Genomic DNA, 22359 nt, shown 5'->3' with positions numbered 1-22359 from the left:
GTTTGAGGTCCTGGTCTTCAAACACTCTCTTCCTCAGGCGACCGAAGGCTGCACTGGCACACTGAAGGCGGCGTTGGACTTCATCGTCGATGTCTGCCCTTGTTGACAGTAGGCTCCCGAGGTATGGAAAATGGTCCACGTTGTCGTGGATTTTGATAATCGGGGGGCAGTACTGTATGGCGGGGGCAGGTTGGTAGAGGACCTTTGTCTTACGGATGTTTAGTGTAAGGCCCATGCTCTCGTACACTTTGGCGAAGGTGTTGACGATGGTTTGGAGTTCGACCTCCGAGTGAGTGCAAATGCAAGCGTCGTCTGCATGCTGTAATTCGACGACAGGATGGGATGACCTTGGATCTGGACTGGAGGCGACGGAGGTTGAACAATTTCCCGTTTGTTCTGTAAATTAGCTCCACTCCAGTGCGGAGGGTGAGATGGAGCATTGCAGCAAGGAAGATTGAGAAGAGCGTTGGTGCGATGACACAGCCTTGCTTGACCCCGGTTCATACGTGAATTGGGTCTGTGGTGGAACCGTTGGTTAGGATCACGGCTAGCATGTCGTCGTGAAGCAGGCGGAGGATGGTGACAAACTTTTGAGGGCAGCTGAATTTGAGGAGGACACTCCATAATCCCTCACGGTTGAGAGTGTCGAAGGCCTTTGTGAGATCAAAGAAGGTCATGTACAGCGGTTGGTGCTGTTCCCTGCATTTCTCTTGTAATTGACGTGCGGTGAAGATCCTGTCCATTGTGCCCCTTAGTGGGCGGAATCCAATTGCGACAGAGGAGCTCTTCGGCTACTGGGAGAAGGCGATTGAGGAGGATTCTTGCGATGACTTTCCCTGTGGCAGACAGCTGGGAAACTCCTCTGTAATTACCACAATCGGACTTTTCACCTTTCTTGAAGATGGTCACAATTACGCTGTCTCTGAGATCCCCTGGCATGCTCTCCTCCTTCCAGATAAGAGAAATGAGTTCATGAATTCGTGCCAGTAGTGCTTCTCCGCCATGCTTTAGTGTCTCGGCGGGGATTCCATCTGCTCCTGAGGCCTTGTTGTTCTTCAGTTGTTGGATGGCCTTTTCAACCTCATGCCGGGCTGGGGTTGTGCTGAGATGGTGGCGGGTAGCATGCTGCGGGATGGAGTTGACGCTCGCGTCGAAGACAGAGTCGCGGTTAAGGAGATCTTCGAAGTGCTCCTTCCAGCGGGCACTGACTGCCTCTCTGTCCTTGATGAGTACCTCTCCGTTCTTGGCCCGCACTGGGGTAGGATCTTGGCTGCTTGGGCCGTAGGTGGTCTTGACTGCGCTAAAGAATCCACGCACGTCGTGGTTGTCAGCTAGCTGCTGGATCTCCTGCGCTTTCTCCACCCACCATCTGTTCTTTAGGTCGCGAGTTTTTTGTTGGACCTCGGCCTTCAGGCGTCTGTAGAGCTGCTTTCTTGCTCTCGAGTCTGTTGCTGTTTCCAGATCAGGAATGCCTTGCGCTTGTGGCTTATTAGCTCCTGGATCTCCTGGTCGTTCTCGTCGAACCAGTCTTGGTGCTTCCTGGTCGAGTGACCGAGCGTCTCTTCACACGTGCTGATTATGGAGGCCTTGAGTGCAGACCAGGCGCTGTGGACACTCTGTGTCTCTGCATCACTGGGAGTCGTCCGGTTGTTTGTGAGGCGCAGGCTGAATAGGGCTTTCTTAGCGGGGTCTTTGAGTGCTCCAGCGTTAATTTTCCTGCGGCATTGTTTCTGTTGCCGCCGCTGTTTTGGGGCTACATTGATGGAGATGACAGAGCGGATTAGGCGGTGGTCTGTCCAGCAGTCATCAGCTCCTGTCATGGCGTGGGTGATGCGGACGTCCTTGCGGTCCCTCGCTCGGACGATGACGTAGTCCAGCAGGTGCCAGTGCTTGGAGCGAGGGTGCTGCCATGAAGCCTTGTACTTGTCTCTCTGACGGAACAAGGTGTTGGTTATGACAAGGCCATGTTATAAGTATTTCGACAGGAGGAGGGTACCGTTGGAGTTGGCTTTCCCTACCCCCTCTGTGCCAATCACACCTCCCCAAAGGTCAGTGTCCTTTCCAACTCTGGCGTTAAAGTCTCCAAGGAGGATCAGCTTGTCACCCATTGGGACTCGGGACAGGGATTGTGCGAGGCTGGAGTAGAATTCCTCTTTGGTCTCGTCTGTGGTTTCCAGTGTTGGGGCTTACGCACTGATGACCGTAGCGCACTGGTTCCGGGCTAGGGTGAGCCGAAGAATCATAAGGCGCTCGTTTATACTGCTAGGGGAGTCTCTGAGACGCCCAACTAGTTCATTTTTTATGGCGAAGCCTACCCCATGGAGGCGGCGTCGTTCTTCAGGTTTGTCTTTCCAGAAGAAGGTGTAACCACTGCCTTGCTCCTTGAGCTGGCCTTCCCCTGCCCGCCGGGTCTCACTTAGGGCGGCGATGTCAATGTCGAAACGTCTGAGCTCCCGGGCAACGATAGTAGTACGGCGTTCCGGTCTGTCACTGTTGGGGTTGTCCATGAGGGTTCTGACGTTCCAGGTCCTGAACTTCATTTTAAAGGGTGGAAGATGCCTGTGCGTGAATTCTTTTAACGTGGGGTGGCCGTTGCACACCAGCTACCACACGGGCTTGACAGAGCAAGGTCTTGGTCCAATGGCAAGGGGATCCAAAATGATTGGAGACCAGGCTCTGCGACAACGGCCTAGCACACACGCACAAACATACTGCTATTGTCCTCCTCCCTCCTTCCCGCGGGTCCTCTCTGCCTGGGTTTCGTAGGATGTATTGTGGTCCTCCCGCCCTTGCTGTTGACCCGTGCCGCTCCTTCCCTGGGCCCCGGCCCCGCTGCTGGTTCACGCTGCGCCACTCCTGGGCCTTGACCTCGCTGCTGGGCTCGTCCTCGCTCCTGGGTCCCGGCCTTGGACATGAATGATGTTGTCGCTCACAGGATCAAATTGGCACTGATATTCTCGTGATCCCTGGCCCCGAACTCCACTCGCGATCCACTAGTCACTAGATCACTAGTCTAGTGGAGAAGCGTAGTCTTGACGGCAGAGAGGTCTGGGAATTTGGGAGCTAAGTTTAAGTGAAGAGCCAGTGCTCACTGAGAACAAAGAACAGGCATGGTCGGGGGGTGGGCAGTGGGCTCAGGTAACTTTAACCTTGCAGCTTGAACTTGCAGTTAAGGATAAAATGCACCCACTATTAGAACCAGGGGAACTTAAACAGCAGAAGAGAGGAGACTGGGTGGGGAGGGGGCGGGGAGCAAAGGATGGCAACGGATGGCAAAGGAGCTCCCTAGGGAGCTGCCAGCACAGGAGCCATCTTGTTTTCATTGTACAGGAAACTTTCGTTTAACCGGAGGTTAAAAGTCCAGAAAGCTCTATCTACCGGCAAAATTCAGGAGCCGTTTTCTATAAGTTTTTTTACTTCTTGTTGCTTATTTTTTCCCCAGTCAGGCTCTGCAAGGTCTGTAGCTAAGCAACAGCTTCAGCTAGAGACACTTGCAGCTGCAGCCGACTGTGTTGAAGCTGTTGCTAAGCAACAGGGTTTGTTGATTCACACAGAGTTGAAAAGCTCTATGTTTTAACATTGGAGTTGTTTTATACGGCAGTTTTGATTTAATGGCACCAGCTCGGTCCCGTCAGTGCCGGATACCAGAAAGTTTCCTGTATTGAAGTTATAACATGCATATGTGCTTTATTTATGGTAACGATGAAGTGGATTAACTTTTTTCTTAATTTGGGATCTGAATGCTGCTTCAAGTATTGTATTATGTAGAAAAATAATGTATGTGTACCTTGCAGTGACTTTATGGTGAAGATCATTGAGACTAGGGACAATAGTCAACAGAAGACAATCCGAGGTCATGATGGTCCTATCCTCAGTGTTGCTTTTGATCCGATGGATTTATTTCTGGTAATAAACTGTTAATACAACTTAATTCATGCAAAATCTGCAGTAAAGACCCGAAATTAGTAAGCTATAAAGTGTTTGTAGAAGTATACTTTTTAAAGTATGACTAATTGAGCACTGCTAAAATAGATTTCGAATTTTGTATTCAGGTTAAAAGTTCAGGACAGTGCTTTTGATATGTATTTTGAACGCATTTTTGTTTTAATATGTGCAAGTGTTTTTTATAGTTTGGTATTTAAATAGCTCAGTGCATAACAATCACAAGGTGTTGCATTTTACAGGCTTCCTCTAGCTGCGATGGATCAGTATGTATCTGGAAAATTGCTGATCAGGTAAGATGGACAAGTTTTATGGTTGGAGTCATGTACTTGTGTGCATCAGTACCAGTCTTGTTGCATAAAATAACCATTTGTAAAATTAGATGGTATGTGCAAAAATCATACGGTTTGAATTTTGCACTGAGGTTGAGAAGCAGTATTGATTTTCAAGTCTGCATTCTGGTCACATTCACAAATTATTCAGTATTACAGAATCGCTTAAATCTGGTTTAAAACAAAATACATATATAAAAATACATTTAATAAGTGGGATGATGATTGTTAAAAATATATTTTTCTATTTTGTAGACACTTGTGGCAAGTTGGCCACTGCTAACTAAATTCAATGAGGTGAGCCGTGCTGCATCAATCTGTAGGCTCGAGTGGCAACCAAAGACTGGAAAGGTAAATGTAAAATGAGCAGCATACTAAAAGGTCTTATTTTTCAGAAGAGTTATAAAATTGTCTTCACAGCAGGGACCAAGTAAAGATTAGTATTTATTGGTTAGGGATTTAATACTAGTACTACCTGGGTTAAACAGATCAGAGGTCAAATGTCTGGTACCAAAGGAAATAAATCGTAAAGTTAGTAAAATTATTTTTGCATGTGGCCTGGTTTGCTGAAGGAAAAGGCACAGTTAATTAAAGGAATTTATTTTAATTAAATGAGGTTTTGATTTCCTCTGTTTTCCTCATGACTGGCAAACCTTTAAGCTGGAAAATTGCTGATCAGGTAAGATGGACAAGTTTTATGGTTGAAGTCATGTACTTGTGTGCATTAGTACCAGTTTTGTTACATAAAATAACCATTTGTAAATTTGTAAACTTAGATGGTATGTGCAAAAATCCATAAGGTTTGAATTTTGCATTGAGGTTGAGCTACTGCTCTCGCCGCATCCTGAGATCCACACTCAATGCCATGCGCCGCCACATGAACACTCTCGACCTCTCTCTTCAGCAGCACCGACGCACTCTTTCTCAAAGCTGTCCGGGTCCACAGTTCCATTTCATCCTTCGACTCATGCGACGCTTCAACAGAAAACTTTTTTTCTTCCTTTCTGATGTCAAGGATCGCAAGCTTCAACAACTCTTGGACACCAACGCCCCTCTGGAACCACCTTACCCATCACTTTCTTAAGACCCCATCCCTCCTTCCAATCTTGCCCCCTGCTGTGTTTTCACTATTCCCTCTGACCTTCCCCTCTCTGACCCCGAATGATCAGTCCTCAGCAAAGGCCTGAGCTTCATCCCCTTACGCCCCCATCTCAGTGAATTTCGAGCTTTTCACGAGGCTGAGCTCTTTTTCCGTCGCCTTCGTCTCTGCCCACTTCTTTGGCCAGGAGTCTTCCCCCCCCTGCACAGCTGGCCCTTTTTCCTGCTTTCAGAAATCTCATTCTACCTGGACCCCTCCCTCTGGCCTCTTGCCCTCTCTAGATCTTTTCATTGCTAACTGCTGGCGGGACATCGGCCGTCTCCATTTCTCTGCTCCCCTCTCTCACTCCAGCCTACCTCCCTCTGAACTTGCAGCACTCCATTCTCTCCGATCCAACCCTAACATTATCATTAAACCTGCTGACAAGGGTGGCGCTGTTGTTGTTTGGTGAACCAACCTCTACCGTGCGGAAGCTGAACATCAACTCTCCGACATCTCGTCCTACCTCTGCCTGGACCATGACCCCACTAGCAAACATCAAGCCATTGTTTCCAAGACTATCACTGACCTCATCTCCTCTGGAGATCTTCCCTCCATGGCCGCCAACCTCATAGTCCCCCAACCCTGCACAGCCCGCTTCTACCTCCTTCCCAAGATCCACAAACAGGACTGCCCTGGTAGACCCATCGTTTCAGCCTGTTCTTGCCCCACGGAACTTATCTCTTCCTATCTCGACTCTTTTTTTCTCCCCTTGTCCAGTTTCTTCCCACTTACATTCGCGACTCTTTCAACGCCCTCCGCCACTTTAACAGTTTCCAGTTTCCTGGCCCCAACCGTCTCCTTTTCACTATGGACGTCCAATCCCTCTACAACTCCATCCCCACCAGGATGGCCTCTGACTCCACTCACCTTCCTCCAAATTAAAGGTGTTGCTATGGGAACCCGCATGGGCCCCAGCTATGCCAGCCTTTTCATGGGATATGTGGAACATTCTTTGTTCCAGTCCTACTCAGGTCCCCTCCCGCACCTCTTCTTCCAGTACATTGATGACTGTTATCGGTGCCGTTTCCTGCCTTCTCCCTGAACTAGATAAGTTCATTCACTTTACTACCAATTTCCACCCTTCCCTCACCTTCACATGGTCCATCTCCGACTCTTCTCTTCCTTGACTTCTCTGTCTCCATTTCTGGCGATCGGCTATCGACAAACATCCACTACAAGCCCACTGACTCCCACAGCTACCTGGACTACACTTCCTCCCACCCCGCTTCCTGTAAGGATTCTATTCCATTCTCCCAGTTTCTCCATCTCTGTTCTGACGATGCCACCTTCCATACCAGTGCTTCCGACATGTCTTCCTTTTTCCTCAACCTAGGATTCCCCTCTACTGTGGGTTGACACGGCCCTTGACCATGTCCGTTCCATTTCCCGCACTTCTGCTCTCACCCCTTCCCCTCCCTCCCAGAACCACGATAGGGTTCTCCTTGTCCTCACCTTTCACCCCACCAGCCTCCACATTCAATGGATCATTTTCTGCCACCTCCAACGTGATCCCACCACCAAACGCATCTTCCCCTCACCTCCCCTTTCAGCATTCCGAAAGGACCGCTCCCTCCACGACACCCTGGTCCACTCCTCAATCACCTCTAACAGCTCTTCCCCTTCGCCCAGCACCTTCCCGTGCAAGCGCAGGAGTTGCAACACCTGCCCTTTTACCTCCTCCCTTCCCACTGTCCAGGGCCCCAAACACCCCTTCCAGGTGAAACAGTGATTTACTTGTACTTGCAATTTAGTATACTGTATTCGCTGCTCACGATGCGGTCTCCTCTACATTGGGGAGATCAAACGCAGATTGGGCGACCGCTTTGCGGAACACCTCCGTTCAGTCCGTAAGGGTGACCTTGAGCTTCCGGTCGCCTGTCACTTTAATTCACCGCTTCACTCCCACTCTGATCTCTCTGTCCTCGGGCTATTACATTGTTCCAATGAAGCTCAGCGTAAGCTCGAGGAGCAGCACCTCATCTTTCAGTTAGGCACTTTACAGTCTTCTGGACTCAACATTGAGTTCAACAATTTCAAACTATAACCCCTGCTCCCATTTTTCATGCTGCAACATTTTATCTTTCCTGCCTCTTACCTCAGTACAGTATGTTCCTTCAATTCCCCCCTCCCAGTCTCTGCACCTGCTTAATATCTGTTACATCTCCAGCTTTTTCCAGTTCTGATGAAGGGTCCCAGACCTGAAACGTTAACTCTGTTTCTCTCTCCACGGATGCTGCCTGGCCTGCTGAGTGTTTCCAGCATTTTCTGTTGTTATTTCAGATTTCCAGCATCCGCGGTATTTTGCTATTGTATTCTTTAAGCTGAATAGTTGGGCATGCAGTCACTTGCTCACAGGCCACTGTTGCTGTTGCAGTGAGCCAGCTGGTAAGAGATGTATAACAGCAAGCTAGGAATGACTGTCGTTTGTGCAAACCAATGTACTGTATCAGACCATTTTATTTTTCCTTGGAGGGATCTGGTCTAACCCTGCAAGGTGTCAATAATGGTAAGTTAAGATTGTGTGGTGTTTGTGCTTGACTTCAAGCAGAATTCATTGAAAATTTGCTCTTTAATTGCTGGAAAGTAGACTCTTACTGCATCGGCCAGTTAATGGAGTGTGGCAAATGTGGACGGTATTCATTTCAAATCCCTAGGCTCTAGGCAATAGGGTAGGAACAGTAACAGTCTTAGAAGATAAGTTCTGAGAAGCGTCACCATGGCTTGGAACTGGGGAATCTACACAGACTTAGCACTTGGCATTCTGGAGGGGAATTGGCCTTATTGCAGACATGTCTCTATCAAAGCCCTTTAATCAAGAACCTAGATTTAATAGTCACTGACAGGCAAGTCTGGTACATTACATTGAAGCTGGACATTTAAAGCATCAAGATCCACAATTGTTTTGTGTAGGTCATTGCACCATGCTGTAGTCAAATAACTTAAGAGAATGTTGGAGCTTCACACTTCCCACTGGTGGAGTCCCTGTTCAATAGGATAGTTTCTGTCCATGCTGCGATTAGAAGGATGATGACAAAGTGGCATATTTATGATGGATTTTGCTGCTCGTTGTGTTCTTCGGGGGGAGATCTTGGTGCCTGCTGTCCACCTAATGAGGGCTCAGATCTGCATATTAGTTGTTTCGTAACCAACTTATGACTCTTCTCCTTCAGTGGGGCATTAGCAAGGTTTCTGTTCCAGTGGAGTCAAGCCAGCTTCAAGCGATCATACCTGGTGATGAAAGATGGACCTGAGTGATTGGAGAATGATGGTCAGAGCCTCCGCTGTTTCCTTCCTTGCTTCTCTTAACAGCCTGGGATACATTTCACCCGGGCCTGGTGATTTATCTACTTTCAAAGACGCTAAACCTCTTTTTAATACCTCTTTTCTCGCTCTCTGTGTTTATCCCATAAAATATTTCACACTCCTCCTCCTTAACTACAATGTCTGCACCATCCTCTCTTCTGTAAAGACGATGCAAAGTGTTCATTAAGAACCATACCCATGTCTTCCGCCTCCATACATAGGGTACCTTTTTGGTCTCTAATAGGCCCTACTCTTTCTTTAGTTATCCTCTTGCTTTTATGTATTTATAAAACATCTTTGGGTTTTCCTTGATTTTACTTGCCAATATTTTTTCATGCCCTCTCTTTGCTTTCCTAATTTCCTTTTTAATTTCACCCCTGCAATTTCTATACTCCTCCTAGGCTTCTGTAGTATTGAGCTCTTGGTATCTGATAAAAGCTTCACTTTTGTTCCTTATCCCCTACGTTTCTTGACATTTAGGGGTCTTTAGATTTGGGAGTCCTACCCTTTTTCTTTGTGGGAACATATTTGTTCTGGACCCTCACTATCTCCTCGTTTGAATGCCTCCCACTGCTCTGACACTGATTTACCTTCAAGTAGCTGTTTTCCGTCTACTTTTGCTAAATCACATCTCCGCTTGGTAAAATTGGCCTTTTGCCAATCGAGAACATGTACACCTGGTCTATCTTTGTCCTTTTCCATAACTACACTAAATCTGATTGAATGATGACAAGCAGCCAGCCTGGATCATTTGATGGACTCTGGAGGGATAGATTTATCACTGGGGGTGCTGGGATTCTTCCTACTCTACTAATGTAAGCAAATATCCTGAGTAGGATGGCGCTAGTTGGACAAGTAACGGCAAGCTTACCAGTGCCATGTGCTGATGAGCTACAATTAAACTTCAGCTGTACTCTACCACACTTTGCGGTTCCTAAGGCTTGGTTGTTGCTAACCTGAACCTAGATTCTTTCAATATGGGAAAGTGGGATAGGGTCCTGTGGGTGCAACGTTGTATGTACTGTAGATCATCAAACTTTAATGATGTGCATTTCTCTCAGTAGTTTTGTTCGGAGACTCTTAAGAATGGTGATTGGTTTCCATACTGTTCAGTTAATTAAGTTAACTCCAGATAATTAAATTAATCTGGAATAAAAAGCTCATGAAACTACCAGATTGTCATAAAAACCCATCTGTCTCACTAATGTCCTTTTAGGGAAGCAAATCTGCCATCCTTACCTGGTCTGGCCTATATATCCAGACCCAAATGTGGTTGACTCTTAACTGCCCTCTGAAATGGCCTAGAAAGCCACTCGGGTGTATCAAACCGCAATGAAAAATAATAATAATAAAACTGGACAGACCACCCGACATCGACCTCAGCACCAGATTCGGACACGACAAAGGCACAGCCAGCTGATTCGACCCTGCAAAGTCCTCCTTACTAACATTTGGGGACTTGTGCTAAAACTGGAAGAGCTGTCCCACAGACTAGTCAAGCCAACAGCCTGACATAGTCATACTCACACAATCATACCTTTCAGCCAATGCCCCAAACTCCTCCCATCACTATCCCTGGGTATGTCCTGTCCCACCGGCAAGACAGGCGCATCGGAGGTAGCAGCACAGTGGTATACAGTCGGGAGGGAGTGGCCCTGGGAGTCCTCAACATTGACTCCGGACCCCATGAAGCCTCATGGCTTCAGGTCAAACACGGGCAAGGAAACCACCTACTGCCCCCCCCCCCCCCCCTTCAGCTGATGAGTCAGTACTCCTCCATGTTGAACACCACTTGGAAGAAGTACTGAGGGTAGCAAGGGCACAGAATGTACTCTGGGTGGGAGACTTCAATGTCCATCACCAAGAGTGGCTCGGTAGCACTACAACTGACCGAGCTGGCTGAGTCCTGAAGGACATAGCTGCCAGACTGGGCCTGCGGCAGGTGGTGAGTGAACCAACATGAGGGAAAAACCTACTTGACCTTGTCCTCACCAATCTACCGTTTGCAGGTGCATCTGTCCACGACAGTTTTGGTAGCAGTGACCACCGCACAGTTCTTGTGGAGACAAAGTCCCATCTTAACACTGAGGACACCCTCCATCGTGGGAGTACCACCGTGGCACTACCACCGTGCTAAATGGGAAAGATTCAGAATCAATCTAGCAGCTCAAAACTGGGCAAACATGAGGCGCTGTGGGGCATCAGCAACAGCAGAATTATGTTCCACCACAATCTGTAACCTCATGGCCCGGTATATCCCTCACTCTACCATTACCAATAAACCATGGGACCAAGCCTGGTTTAATGAGTGTAGAAGAGCATGCCAGGCACAGTATCAGTAGTACCTAAAATGAGGTGCGAGCCTGGGGAAGCTGCAACACAGGACTACATGCATGCTAAAAAGTGGAAGCAGCATGCTATAAACAGAGCTAAGCGATCCCACAACCAGCGGATCAGATCAGATCAAAGCTCTGCAGTCCTGCCACATCGTCGTGAATGGTCGTGGACAATTAAACAACTAACGGGAGGAGGAAAGCTCCATGAACATCCCCATCCTCAATGATGGCTGAGTCCAGCACGCAAGTGTAAAAGGCAAGGCTGAAGCATTTGCAACAATCTTCAGCCAGAAGTGCCGAGTGGATAATCCATCTGGACCACCTCCTGAAGTCCCCACCATCACAGAAGCCAGTCTTCAGCCAATTCGATTCGCTCCTCGTGATATCAAGAAACAGCTCCAGAACTAACCACGCCTCTAGCCAAGTTGTTCCAGTACAGCTACAACACTGGCATCTACCCAACAAAGTGGAAAATTGCCCAGCTATGACCTGTCCACAAATTGCAGGACAAACCCAATCCAGCCAATTACCGCCCCATCAGTAATTCTCAATCATCAGCAAAGTAATGGAGGGGTCGTTGACAGTGCTGCAAAGCGGCACTTACCAATGCTAAGTTTGGGTGCTGCCAGGTCCACTCGGCTCCAGACCTCATTACTGCCTTGGTCCAAACAGAGACAAAAGAGCTGAATTCCAGAGGTGAGGTGAGAGTGACTGCTCTTGACATCAAGGCAGCATTTGACCAAGTGTGGCATCAAGGAGCCCCAGCAAAATTGAAGTCAATGGAAATCGGGGGGAAACTCTCCACTGGCTGGAGTCATACCTAGCACAAGGTTGTGGTTGTTGGAGGCCAATCATCTTCAGCTGCTTCATCAATGACCATCGCTTAATCATAAGGTCAGAAGTGGGGATGTTCGCTGATTGCAGTGTTCAGTTCCATTCGCAACTCCTCAGATAATGAAGCAGTCTGTGCCCACATGCAGCAAAACCCGGACAACATTCAGGCTTGGGCTGATAAGTGGCAAGAAACATTCGCGCCACACAAGTGCTAGGCAATGACTATTTCCAACAAGAAAGTGTCTAACCACCTCCCTTTGACATTCAACGGCATTACCATCATCAAATCCCCCATCATCAACATCCTGGGGGGTGGGGGCGGTGTCACCATTGACCAGAAACTTAACTGGACCAACCACATAAATACTGTGGCTACAAGAGCAGGTGAGAGGCTGGATGTTCTGTGGCGAGTGACTCACCACCTGACTCCCCAAAGCCTTTCCACCATCTACAAGCACAAGTCATCGCTTGCCTGGATGAGTGCAGCTCCAACAACATTCAAGAAGCTCGACACCGTCCAGAACAAAGCAGCCCGCTTGATTGACACCCCATCCACCACCTTAAACATTCACTCCCTCCACCACCGGTGCACCATGGCTGCAGTGTGTACCATCTACAAGATGCACTGCAGAAACTCGCCAAGGCTTCTTCGCCAGCACCTCCCAAACCCACGACCTCTACCACCTAGAAGGTCAAGGGCAGCAGGTGCATGGGAAAATCACCACCTCAAGTTCCTCTCCAAGTCACACACCATCGTGACTTGGAAATATATCACCATCCCTTCATCGTCACTGGGTCAAAATCCTGGAACTACCTAACAACACTGTGGGAGTACCTTCACCACACGGACTGCAGTGGTTCAAGAAGGCGGCTCACCACCACCTTCTCGAGGGCAATTAGAGATGGGCAATAAATGCTGGCCTTGCTGGTGATGCCCACATCCCATGAATGAACTTAATAAAAATACTGCTGACCAGAAAAATATGTAAATGTATGTTAAGTTAATAAATGAACAGATTTTAGAAATTACATTTTGACAATTAACAGTGTAGATGTATAACTTGAATGTTTGTTTTCTTCAGTCTAACTCTCTCTGTCTTTCTGTTTGGTACATGCATATAGTTCCTGGCTGTTCCAGTAGAAAAGGTTGTTAAACTCTATGAAAGGGAAACCTGGGAAAATACTGATAACCTTTCAGACTATAGCATTATGATGGTAAGTTTTACATTACGATTGAGAACAGCTTTACTGAAATTTGAAAGAATAATAATAGCATTTCATGAAGCAGGATTCATAGAGAACACCTCTGTGATAAACTGTGAAGTCCTGTGTAGAATAGAATTAATGTTTCAAAGATCATAGAAATATAACATAAATAAGTAGGAAAAAAAAATTCTGATAAAATAGTTGATTTAAGAAATACTTGTGCATTTTCCTGTGCTTTAAAATATTCTTGCTAATTGATCTTAGAAGTCATGATTATTTTGGACAACAACTTGTATTTATATAGCGCCTTTAACATAGTAAAATGTCTCGAGGCGCTTCACAGGAGTATAATAAAACAAAATTTGACACTGAGCCACATAAGGACAGATTAGGGCAGATAACCAAAAGCTTGGTCAAAGAAGTAGGTTTTAAGGAGCGTCTTAAAGGAGGAAAGAGAGGTGGAGAGGCTTAGGGAGGGAATTCCAGAGCTTAGATTCTAGGCAACTGAAGGCACGGCCACCAGTGTTTGAGCGATTCAAATCAGGGATGCTCAAGAGGCCAGAATTAGAGGAGCGCAAATATCTCTGGGTGCGGGGGCGGGGGGGGGGGGAAATGGCGGGAGGGTTGTGGGGCTGAAGGAGATTACAGAGATAGGGGAGGGGTGAGGCCATGGAGGGATTTGAAAACAAGGATGAGAATTTTTAAATCGAGGCGTTGCTTAACCAGGAGCTAATGTAGGTCAGCGAGTACAGGGGAGATGGGTGAATGGGACTTGCTGCGAGTTAGAACACAGGCACAAATGCTATTCAAAGGCATAATTAATGTTCATGAATTGTTTGCAAATGTTAAATGAAAGAATTTTATCCCTTTTCTTCCTCAGTCATTAAATGTTGTATCATGGTCTCCTTGTGGTGGATACGTGGCTGCTGGGAGTATTGATGGATCCTTGGTGATATGGAATGTCCGGACCAGAAAATGTGTTGAAAGGTATAAGATTCATTGTATTGATTTGTGAAACTCCATTATAGCTCGAGTGTGTTCATGATGCAACATCTCAGTGAACTTTGTACAGGATAGCTACGGCCAAAACTTTTATCGTCCTTCATCAGGCTCCCTTATTCGCTAATGAGAGAAATCAAAACACTGAGGCAACACACAAACTTCTTTTTAAGAATTAATTTGTCCAATGCCTCTACCTTTTGCTATCCTGTTTGCACTTTGGATTGAAAATCATTTATTTTCTTCGTATTAATGGATGGAATGTAAACTAATGAACCATTGCTACTTTGCTTTGGTCTTTTGGAAATTATTTTATTGTATTTTACTGCTCAAAACAGGTGTGATATTTTATAATTTATAAACAATTTTGTTGGCATAATTCTTGAAAATACTGTAAAATAGTCCAAGTATAGATACTTGCAATTATATGACTATCTTAACAGTTTAATAACAGCAAATGTTATTGCTAAGGTACATAAGAATGGTTGGAGCAAAGGCAGTTCACTTGCATAGTTTCTTGGTGGTTGAATCGTCTGTGCCACAGTTGCAAGGTATGGGTTTACGCCTATGACTTCATACAAGGCATTTCTCTCAAGAATGGAGGGGGAGTCGTCGGTTGAATTGCTCCAGGCTATAGTTGCATCACTCTTGGTAGGGTGCTAAAAATGTAGTTGCCTGCTTGCTGTCTTGAACTTGCTGAGCAAACTTAATAACTGAAGGCTGGGAGATGAATATCTTAAAAAGTTGGGGTTGGATTATAAGAATATAAGCGCAGACTTTAACTCTAGCTCTTAGTCCATGTCGTGAGCCATTGACCAATGAGAGGGTGGGCAAGTGACCTTGTCCCTGACCACCTATTTTCTGCAGTTGGCTACCAGAGGATATGTGAGAATTGTGGTCTGCTTCCCTCTATCTCCTTTGGAGAAGCATTTCTCTTATTTGCCACTTTTCCCCAAATAATCTACTGGAAGGTGAAGGAACTTGCCTGTATGGAATTGAAAGTGTAAACTTGCATCCTGGTATTCTTTGGTGCTGCACATGTGCTGCAATGAATTGTGACACTCAGCAAGCGAAACTGAGTTCATTTTTTTTCTGGCTGAAAATCATTGGCGGAACAACAAGGCACTGAAAAACTTTGCTAGTCTAATAGCTCAGCACTTGAGAGCTGGTCGATGTGCTTCTCTGTATACTTAAGTATTTAAGATGTTAATACTGTAAAATTAAAATGTATTATGTCAAAGAAATGTAAGCCCTGAATTTTTGCCCCGAAGTTCCCTGTAGAATACTGTAGTCATTTTGGAGACAAAACTATCTTTTGTGCAGCATGTCTATTAACTGACCTACAAAAAGTAATACTTGAATATGGGTTTCCTTAGGTTGCGGCATGAGAAGGCTTATCGAATCTGTGCGATGGCATGGCACCCTTCAAAAAGAAATATAGCATATACAGATTCTGAAGGAAATCTGGGACTCTTTGAAGGGGTTTTGGCAGATGCCGGCAGCAAGGTGAGCACTAAAAGTATGGTATTACAGGCATTGTAATACTGTAGTCGTCATTGTTCACTATTTCTAATATACTTCGCAGTAAACTGCCACAAAGTAGTCACCAGGAATAAATAAAGTTAAAAGGCCTAATTTATTTGAACTGGTAATTTTGTATTAAAACAATACATTTTGATTAACATTATTAATTTATGTATGCGCGTGTACCTCTCTCTGTGTGTGTGTGTCACTGTTGCTGTCTCCCTCTGGTGAAAGATTGTTCAATTAACTCCCCCCTGTAACGCACGTGTTTGCTCCACAGTTTATAGCACTGTTGCAAAATTACACAATCATACACAATCAATGTACTGAGGTTTATGAATTCTATTGTCCATTGTAGCAAATTATACAAATTAGAAAAATTGCAGACAACTCAAAATTAGTTCTGTTACTATATATATTTATGAACTATGTTTTTGTTCAGGAACTGGCTTCCCATTCGGCTGGTACCACATTTGATGATTTGTTTGATGAAGAGGACAGTGACTTGCTAACAAAAGGCATGAATCCATCACATCCATCACCAATAAGGCAGCCGTTGGCGGATGATGATGATGATGAAGACGACAGTGTGATGGCTATAGTCAACCGATCTAGACATCATCGAGCCATTGAAGATGATAACTCTCACGGTATGGAGTAAGCAATGATTTCTGTATCTGTTCACAGTATTGCAGTGGAGGGTGAACTCCTGAGATTAGGTGTTCAGAAACAGTGTTAGGGTTGAATAGAATGGCCTATTTGAGTTTCCATCGGTGGACTTTTTTCCCTATTTTTATTTTCATTATTTTGTCAAGGGTGATTATTTAACTTGTGCAAAAGTGAGGAAGTGTCAAGTTGATATGCTATTTGTTCTGTTTGGAAAAAATTTGGTTGATTTTATTTTAAAAAATCAAACATTACTTTTGAGCAAAAACTCCTTTTTAAAGAGGAAAAAGAAATCCAGCTAGTTAGACCATTCTTGCTACATAATAGATTATATTCATCTTAGCTTCATTATTTTGGAGACTCCACTGTATTTAAGTGAGCACCAGCTTTGTTGTAGGAGCATATATGATTCTATTGTCAGTCTGAAATCAGATTTTTGGTGTCCAATAAAGGAGGCAAGGTAAATAATGACTATAACATCATGGAGGTGTATTTACAGTGGGTTAAAATCATTTCCTTTCAGCCTAGAACCTGGTTTTGAAGTTCATCTGATATTGCTAGGCTAAAAGTCCCTCTCTGCTAGCTGTAATATACTACGTTAAATGAGTTTGACAGTTTCAGTCCAATTCCTAGAGAGTGTGTGTCCACAGCATGAATCTGAGAATTATGCACAAGCTATCACGATGACTGATGAGACTAGGAAAAGTTAACAGTATTGTAGTGAAGGGTGAACTCTTGAGATTGGATGTTCCGAAACATTGTTGGGGTTGAACAGAAGGGGAAATGGTTATGCTATGCCTTGGAATATTTGATGCAATCCCTAGCACAGATATCATTCACCTTTTAATGAGAACAAAAATACTTCCTCTATTCATTTGAAACCTTAAAATAAAGTGCAGTGTTTACATTAATTGCGTAACTGGGTGGGGAGAGTGAGACATGAGGATGTTCAAGTAACAGTTTTGAAGTTTTTATAAATTTGTTTCAGATATTGGATCTCCCATGCATTTAGATAAAATGGATGATGACGACGATGACCAAGCCAGTAGTGCACAAGCTGCACCAGTATCTGCAGGATACTCTGGACCAGTGCCAACACCGCAACAAAAGCCTTTTCAGCCTTGTTCCACACCCTCTCACCTCTTGCATCGGTTCATGGTAAACACAAGTACCATTGCTTGTAATCTCTTCACACAGCTGCCTTCAGGGTGAAGTACATACTAATGAAACATCACATAATCCTTAAAATTTACAACGGGTAATATGATTTTTTTTTTTTTAAAGCCTCCAATGTCTCAGTCAAGTACTTCAAAGTGTAGTGATTATGGAGGCAGCTGTTTTATGAACAGCAGGATTCCAGAAACAGCAATAAAATTCAGGAGCAGTTCATTTGTTTTTGGTTGCAGGGGTAATGTTGACCAAAAAACTGGGGGAACTCCTTGCTGTGTCATGCAATCGATAATGTCCATTGGAATAAGCAGACAAGGCTTCTCTGTTTAGTATTTCATCTGAAGAATGACAGCGCCAACAATGCAGCGCTCCTGCAGTAATGCATTGGAATATCCACCTAGTTTATGTGCTCATGTTCTGGAGTGGGCTTGAACTCTCGACCTTTTGACTCTGAGATGACAGTACTACCAACTTAGCCAAGCTGATGTTTATTTGTGTCTTTTAAGATAGCCTATAATCTTTAAAATTCTACCATTCTAGTAGACAACAGTTTTAAAGCAGGTACTGAGAAATACCAATACATATAGATAAGATATCACATTTTATAATATTTAAGATGCTTCCTTTCAATAGGACCAAAGTCCAGTGGTCTGAGTGAAAGGGGTCATCTTTGATAATACAACCATGGAGTTTTGAGAGCTAATGTCATATTTGTGTACCAAATGTTAAGAAATTGTTACAATTCAGCTTTAAAGCTGTTTCGCAGTTATAATGTAATCCTGTGGTTGTCTGAAGTTTACGTTGCCCATAAAGTTGTGTATCAAATTGATTTCCTCCGAACAATGGTCAGTGTGTGTTTTTCATCTTGTTGCTGGCTTCAAGCGCTGTTCGTGTTAACTCTGGGTCACAGTATTCCTCCTTTAGTGAACACTTGTATCTGGTTTATTTTTTAGATGTGGAATTCCACTGGTATTATTCGCTGCTACAGTGATGAACAAGATAATGCTGTAGATGTAGAATTCCATGATACCTCTGTACATCATGCAATACACTTGAGTAATGTTCTGAATCACACCATGGCTGACTTGTCACAGGAAGCAGTGTTACTGGCATGTGCAAAAACTGATGAACTGCCCAGGTAAAAATGCAGGAGGAGGGAGATTTTATTTATCTTTTTATTTAAATGTTTAAGATTTAGGTTGTGCTGCACCCCTGAGTGTGGATTAAGTGTTTACGACCAGCGCTTCGCTTATAGCGTTAATTTAAAAAAATGTATTTTTCTCCTTTTTATTGGCATTGTCCAACATATGCAGCCTGTGGGCCGAATCTGGCCCACGAGCTCCTTGCACACAGTTCCTTTCTCCTGTATGCACACATGAGCAACTAAGACTTCCCTGAGCAGTACAAACTTCCAGAACCTTGAGGATAAGAAGAGCTGCTGCCTAATTAGTTCAAAAATGTTTCTTTTTTATTGGTACATTTAGACTAATCAGGAAGCAGTTTCCAGTTTAAAGATACTGAAAGAGCTTCCACATTGTCAAGAGTAGAACAGCGGAAAGAGTAGCAGGAAGCAGATGGCAGTGGACCAAGCCAGGCTGTAGAACAGGATGCAGGGGAGCAAACCAGACTAGTCCTGACCAGGCCAGGAAGAACATAAAAGTAAGTGAGGTAACAGAGTCTTTATGTAGCATTTTTTTTCTCCTGCATAGCTGAGCTTGGATTTTTTTTTGCCTGTGGGTTTGGATTCTGTATATGGGAGCTTAGATTCTCAGTATAGGAAGGTCTTGAATTTTTAGAGTGGGGATGGTTGTGATTATTTTTGGTGTAAAAGGTTGCAATTTTACTGTGAGGGCTGGGATTATTAGAGTTGGGGTGGGTAGGGGTAATCTTGGGTTTTTAGTTGTGGTGGGAGCAGAAAGGGGCCTTGAATTTAGTCATGTTCAGAGGTTGGACACCTCTGCCATTACCTCATTTCTTATTCCTCCATCAAGAGTGCAGGTCACAACCTAGTCCTAAGCCTCTGCCAGTGCTACTTTGAGCTGCACAGAAGTGGCCTGAATTTATTAGCCATCTCATTTATTTGAATAAGTTTGACTATAAAATTGCATTTTTTGAAATGGATTCCTGAAATAAAATGTTCAATCATTACCAACAGATTGTAAATTAAAACAGCTAAGCTGGCTAACAATTAACTGTCGGTATAAACTTATTTGTTTTTTGTGAGGGCTGACGAAGCTTGGCCAAAGAAGTGGGTTTTAAGGAGGGTCTTAAAGGAATTCCAGAGAGTGAGGTGTCGGCAGCTGAAAGCACAGCCACCATCGGTGGAGCGAAGGGAGGGGGAAGCACAAGAGGCTGGAGTCAGAAGAATGGAGAGATTGGCGGGGGGGGGCGGTTGTAGGACTGGAGGAGGTTACAGAGATAGGGAGGGGCGAGGCCATGAGGGAGTTAAACACAAAGATTAGAATTTTAAATTTGAGGTGTTGAGACCAGGAGCCAATGCAGGTCAGCAAGGATGGGGATGATGGGTCAGCGGGACTTGTGCGGGATCGGATACAGGCAGCAAAGTTTTTGGATGAGCTGAAGTTTATGGAGGGTGGAGAATGGGAGACAGGCCAAGAGAGCACTGGAACAGTTGAGTCTGGAGATGACAATGTAATGGAGGAGAGTTTCATTGGCAGATGGGCTAAGGTGAGGTGGAGTGGAGGCAGGCGATGTTATGGAGGTGGAAGTAGGCGGTCTTTGTGATGGAGAGGATATGAGGTCAGAAATTCATCCAACAGAGAGGAGGAAGAATTTATGAAGCTTATGTGAGGTATGATTCATTCAATACAAGTTTGAGTTGGTGCTCATGTATTTTATTGCAGTGTGATTGTGAGCGTTCCCAGTTATTTGTTGACCTAGATCTCACTCATGCTCCTTTTAGACTTCATGTGGATCCTGTCAATGTGAAACAAAAACAGAAAATGCTGGAAATATGCAGTAGGTCAGTCAGCATCTGTACAGGGAAAAGAAAGGTCATGATGTTTAGGTGTGTATCCTTCATGAGCACAGTTTTACAGGGCAGAATTATATTTGTGACATTGCGAATAAATAACTGGTGGCCTCTGCTGAAGTTTGCAGCGTGTTACTTGCTCCTGGATGAAGCGTTTGACCTTGCAATACCTGAACATATTCTACTGAGTGAGGTGGAAATTGTGCATTAATTGCTGAATGGGAAAGACCTTTTCCATGTGAAAAATCTGGCTGTATCTGATTATGCCTTTCCTATGCCAGGCTCTGAATCCAGATGTGACTGGTGCACTGAGGAAGGTCGTTGTTGCATGAGATTGGGGAGGGGGTGCTGACGGATCCAATGGAAATAACTACATGCGTACCAATCGGAATGTATCTTGCAAGGGTGGTCATTATTTATGTGTGAGCCTAGACAGCGAATGTAGGCAGGCTATTCAACTGTAGCAGGTATCTTAGCTGAGCCCAATCTTGTCCTCACACAATGGCCACTGACGTCCCTTTCCAGCAGGGTTTGTTAGATGGCGATTAGGAGCTGGAACCCTGAACAATTATCCCTTCCTCAGCCCAGGGGAGCTAACGCCTGTTGTCATGCTAGGAATTTGCATTTATATTGCGCCTTTTTCTCTGGATGTGCCAAAGGATTACTTTGAAGTGTTGTGTTGTAGGCAAACACAGTAGCCAATTTGCACATAGCAAGGTCCCACAAACGTCAAATAAATGATTGACCAGATCATCTGTTTTGGTGGTATTGGTCGAGAGAAATGTTAGCCAGTACACCAGGAGAGCTCGTGCTGTTCAAATAGTGCCATGGGTTCCTTAACTTCGACCTGTTTCATTTAAAAGACAGCACCTCTGACAATGTCAACTTAAATTGTTTGTTTAAGTTCATAGTGGTTCTTGAAACCACAAGGTTTTCTAAGGGTGAGAATGCAATCAACTGAACCAAGCTGACGAGTTACTACTGCTGTACTGGCAGATCAGTAAACTCACCACAGACCGGGGATTGAATCAGGGGTCTTCCTGGCCTGCATGGTTCAGCCATTCGCAGTCTTAACCTGCTAAACTATTGGGGAAGCTAAACTTTTTTTTTTCTCCAATCTGTTCAGCTCATTCAAATACACACATGTCATCTTTAAGGCCCAGCACAAGAAACTATCAATAATGTACTCTTCGAAAAGGAAGTTATTGTGCGTATTCAAACATTCTGCCTTTCTATCTATCTATCTATATCAGCACGCTCCAGTGTATTCACTTCAACTCCAGGGACACAAATAAAGAATGGATGGTGGATATGCCAAACGATGAAAACATTGAAGCCATTTGTCTGGGTCAGGGCTGGGCTGCCGTTTCGACAAATGCTCAGATTGTTCGCATCTTCAGCATTGGTGGTGTACAGAAGGAGCTCTTCAGTCTAACGGGGCCTGTGGTCGCCATGACAGGACATGGAGAGCAGCTATTGATTTCTTATCACCGAGGTAATTCATTTAAAATTCTTGTGAATCCTCACACTTCCATTTTTTTGGTTGATTGTATCAAAATTATTGCTGAGGAATAGAACACTTTCAATTCTGGCCAACTAGCATCAGCAGCAAGCAGTCCTAAGACTGGCATAGTGCAGCAGAATAAAGCAACCACATGCCTTAGTCTTGGTGTAGTTTCAGATCACATCCGCATTTCGATTTCCCACACCAGTCATCTGTAAATAGGATTACCAATTTGTGCTGAGCTATGGGAAGTTTTATGGTTTAGATTTTCACCCGCTCCCAACTGGCTTTTAATCAGTATATATTACAACTTTAACATCTATTATTAAGGTTTGTCTGTTCACAAATATATTTGCTTGGAGTTATTTTTCTGTACATTATTGGAAATAAATATATCTTAAATGTGAAAT

General features: G+C 44.6%; 1 protein-coding gene across 2 annotated transcripts in view; it reads left to right on the top strand.

The window, feature by feature from the left end:
* The window catches only part of wdhd1 (WD repeat and HMG-box DNA binding protein 1), a 76573-nt gene that overhangs the window by 23714 nt on the left and 30500 nt on the right, over nt 1-22359 (top strand). For both annotated transcript variants that reach the window (XM_086003224.1, XM_086003223.1), the window contains 10 exons: nt 3795-3906; nt 4185-4235; nt 4530-4625; nt 13011-13103; nt 13975-14081; nt 15470-15599; nt 16060-16267; nt 17272-17441; nt 18407-18591; nt 21699-21940. In XM_086003224.1, coding sequence (XP_085859350.1) covers nt 3795-3906; nt 4185-4235; nt 4530-4625; nt 13011-13103; nt 13975-14081; nt 15470-15599; nt 16060-16267; nt 17272-17441; nt 18407-18591; nt 21699-21940 — 1394 coding nt within the window. The remainder of the gene's footprint in view (nt 1-3794; nt 3907-4184; nt 4236-4529; nt 4626-13010; nt 13104-13974; nt 14082-15469; nt 15600-16059; nt 16268-17271; nt 17442-18406; nt 18592-21698; nt 21941-22359) is intronic.

The sequence above is a fragment of the Somniosus microcephalus genome, chromosome 12 (assembly GCF_052327205.1).
Source record: "Somniosus microcephalus isolate GS21.2 chromosome 12, FLI_Smic_1.0, whole genome shotgun sequence".
NCBI classification, from domain to species: Eukaryota; Metazoa; Chordata; class Chondrichthyes; order Squaliformes; family Somniosidae; genus Somniosus; species Somniosus microcephalus.
Note: the sequence above shows the minus strand (reverse complement) of the source record. Positions and strands in the feature narration are given on the sequence as shown.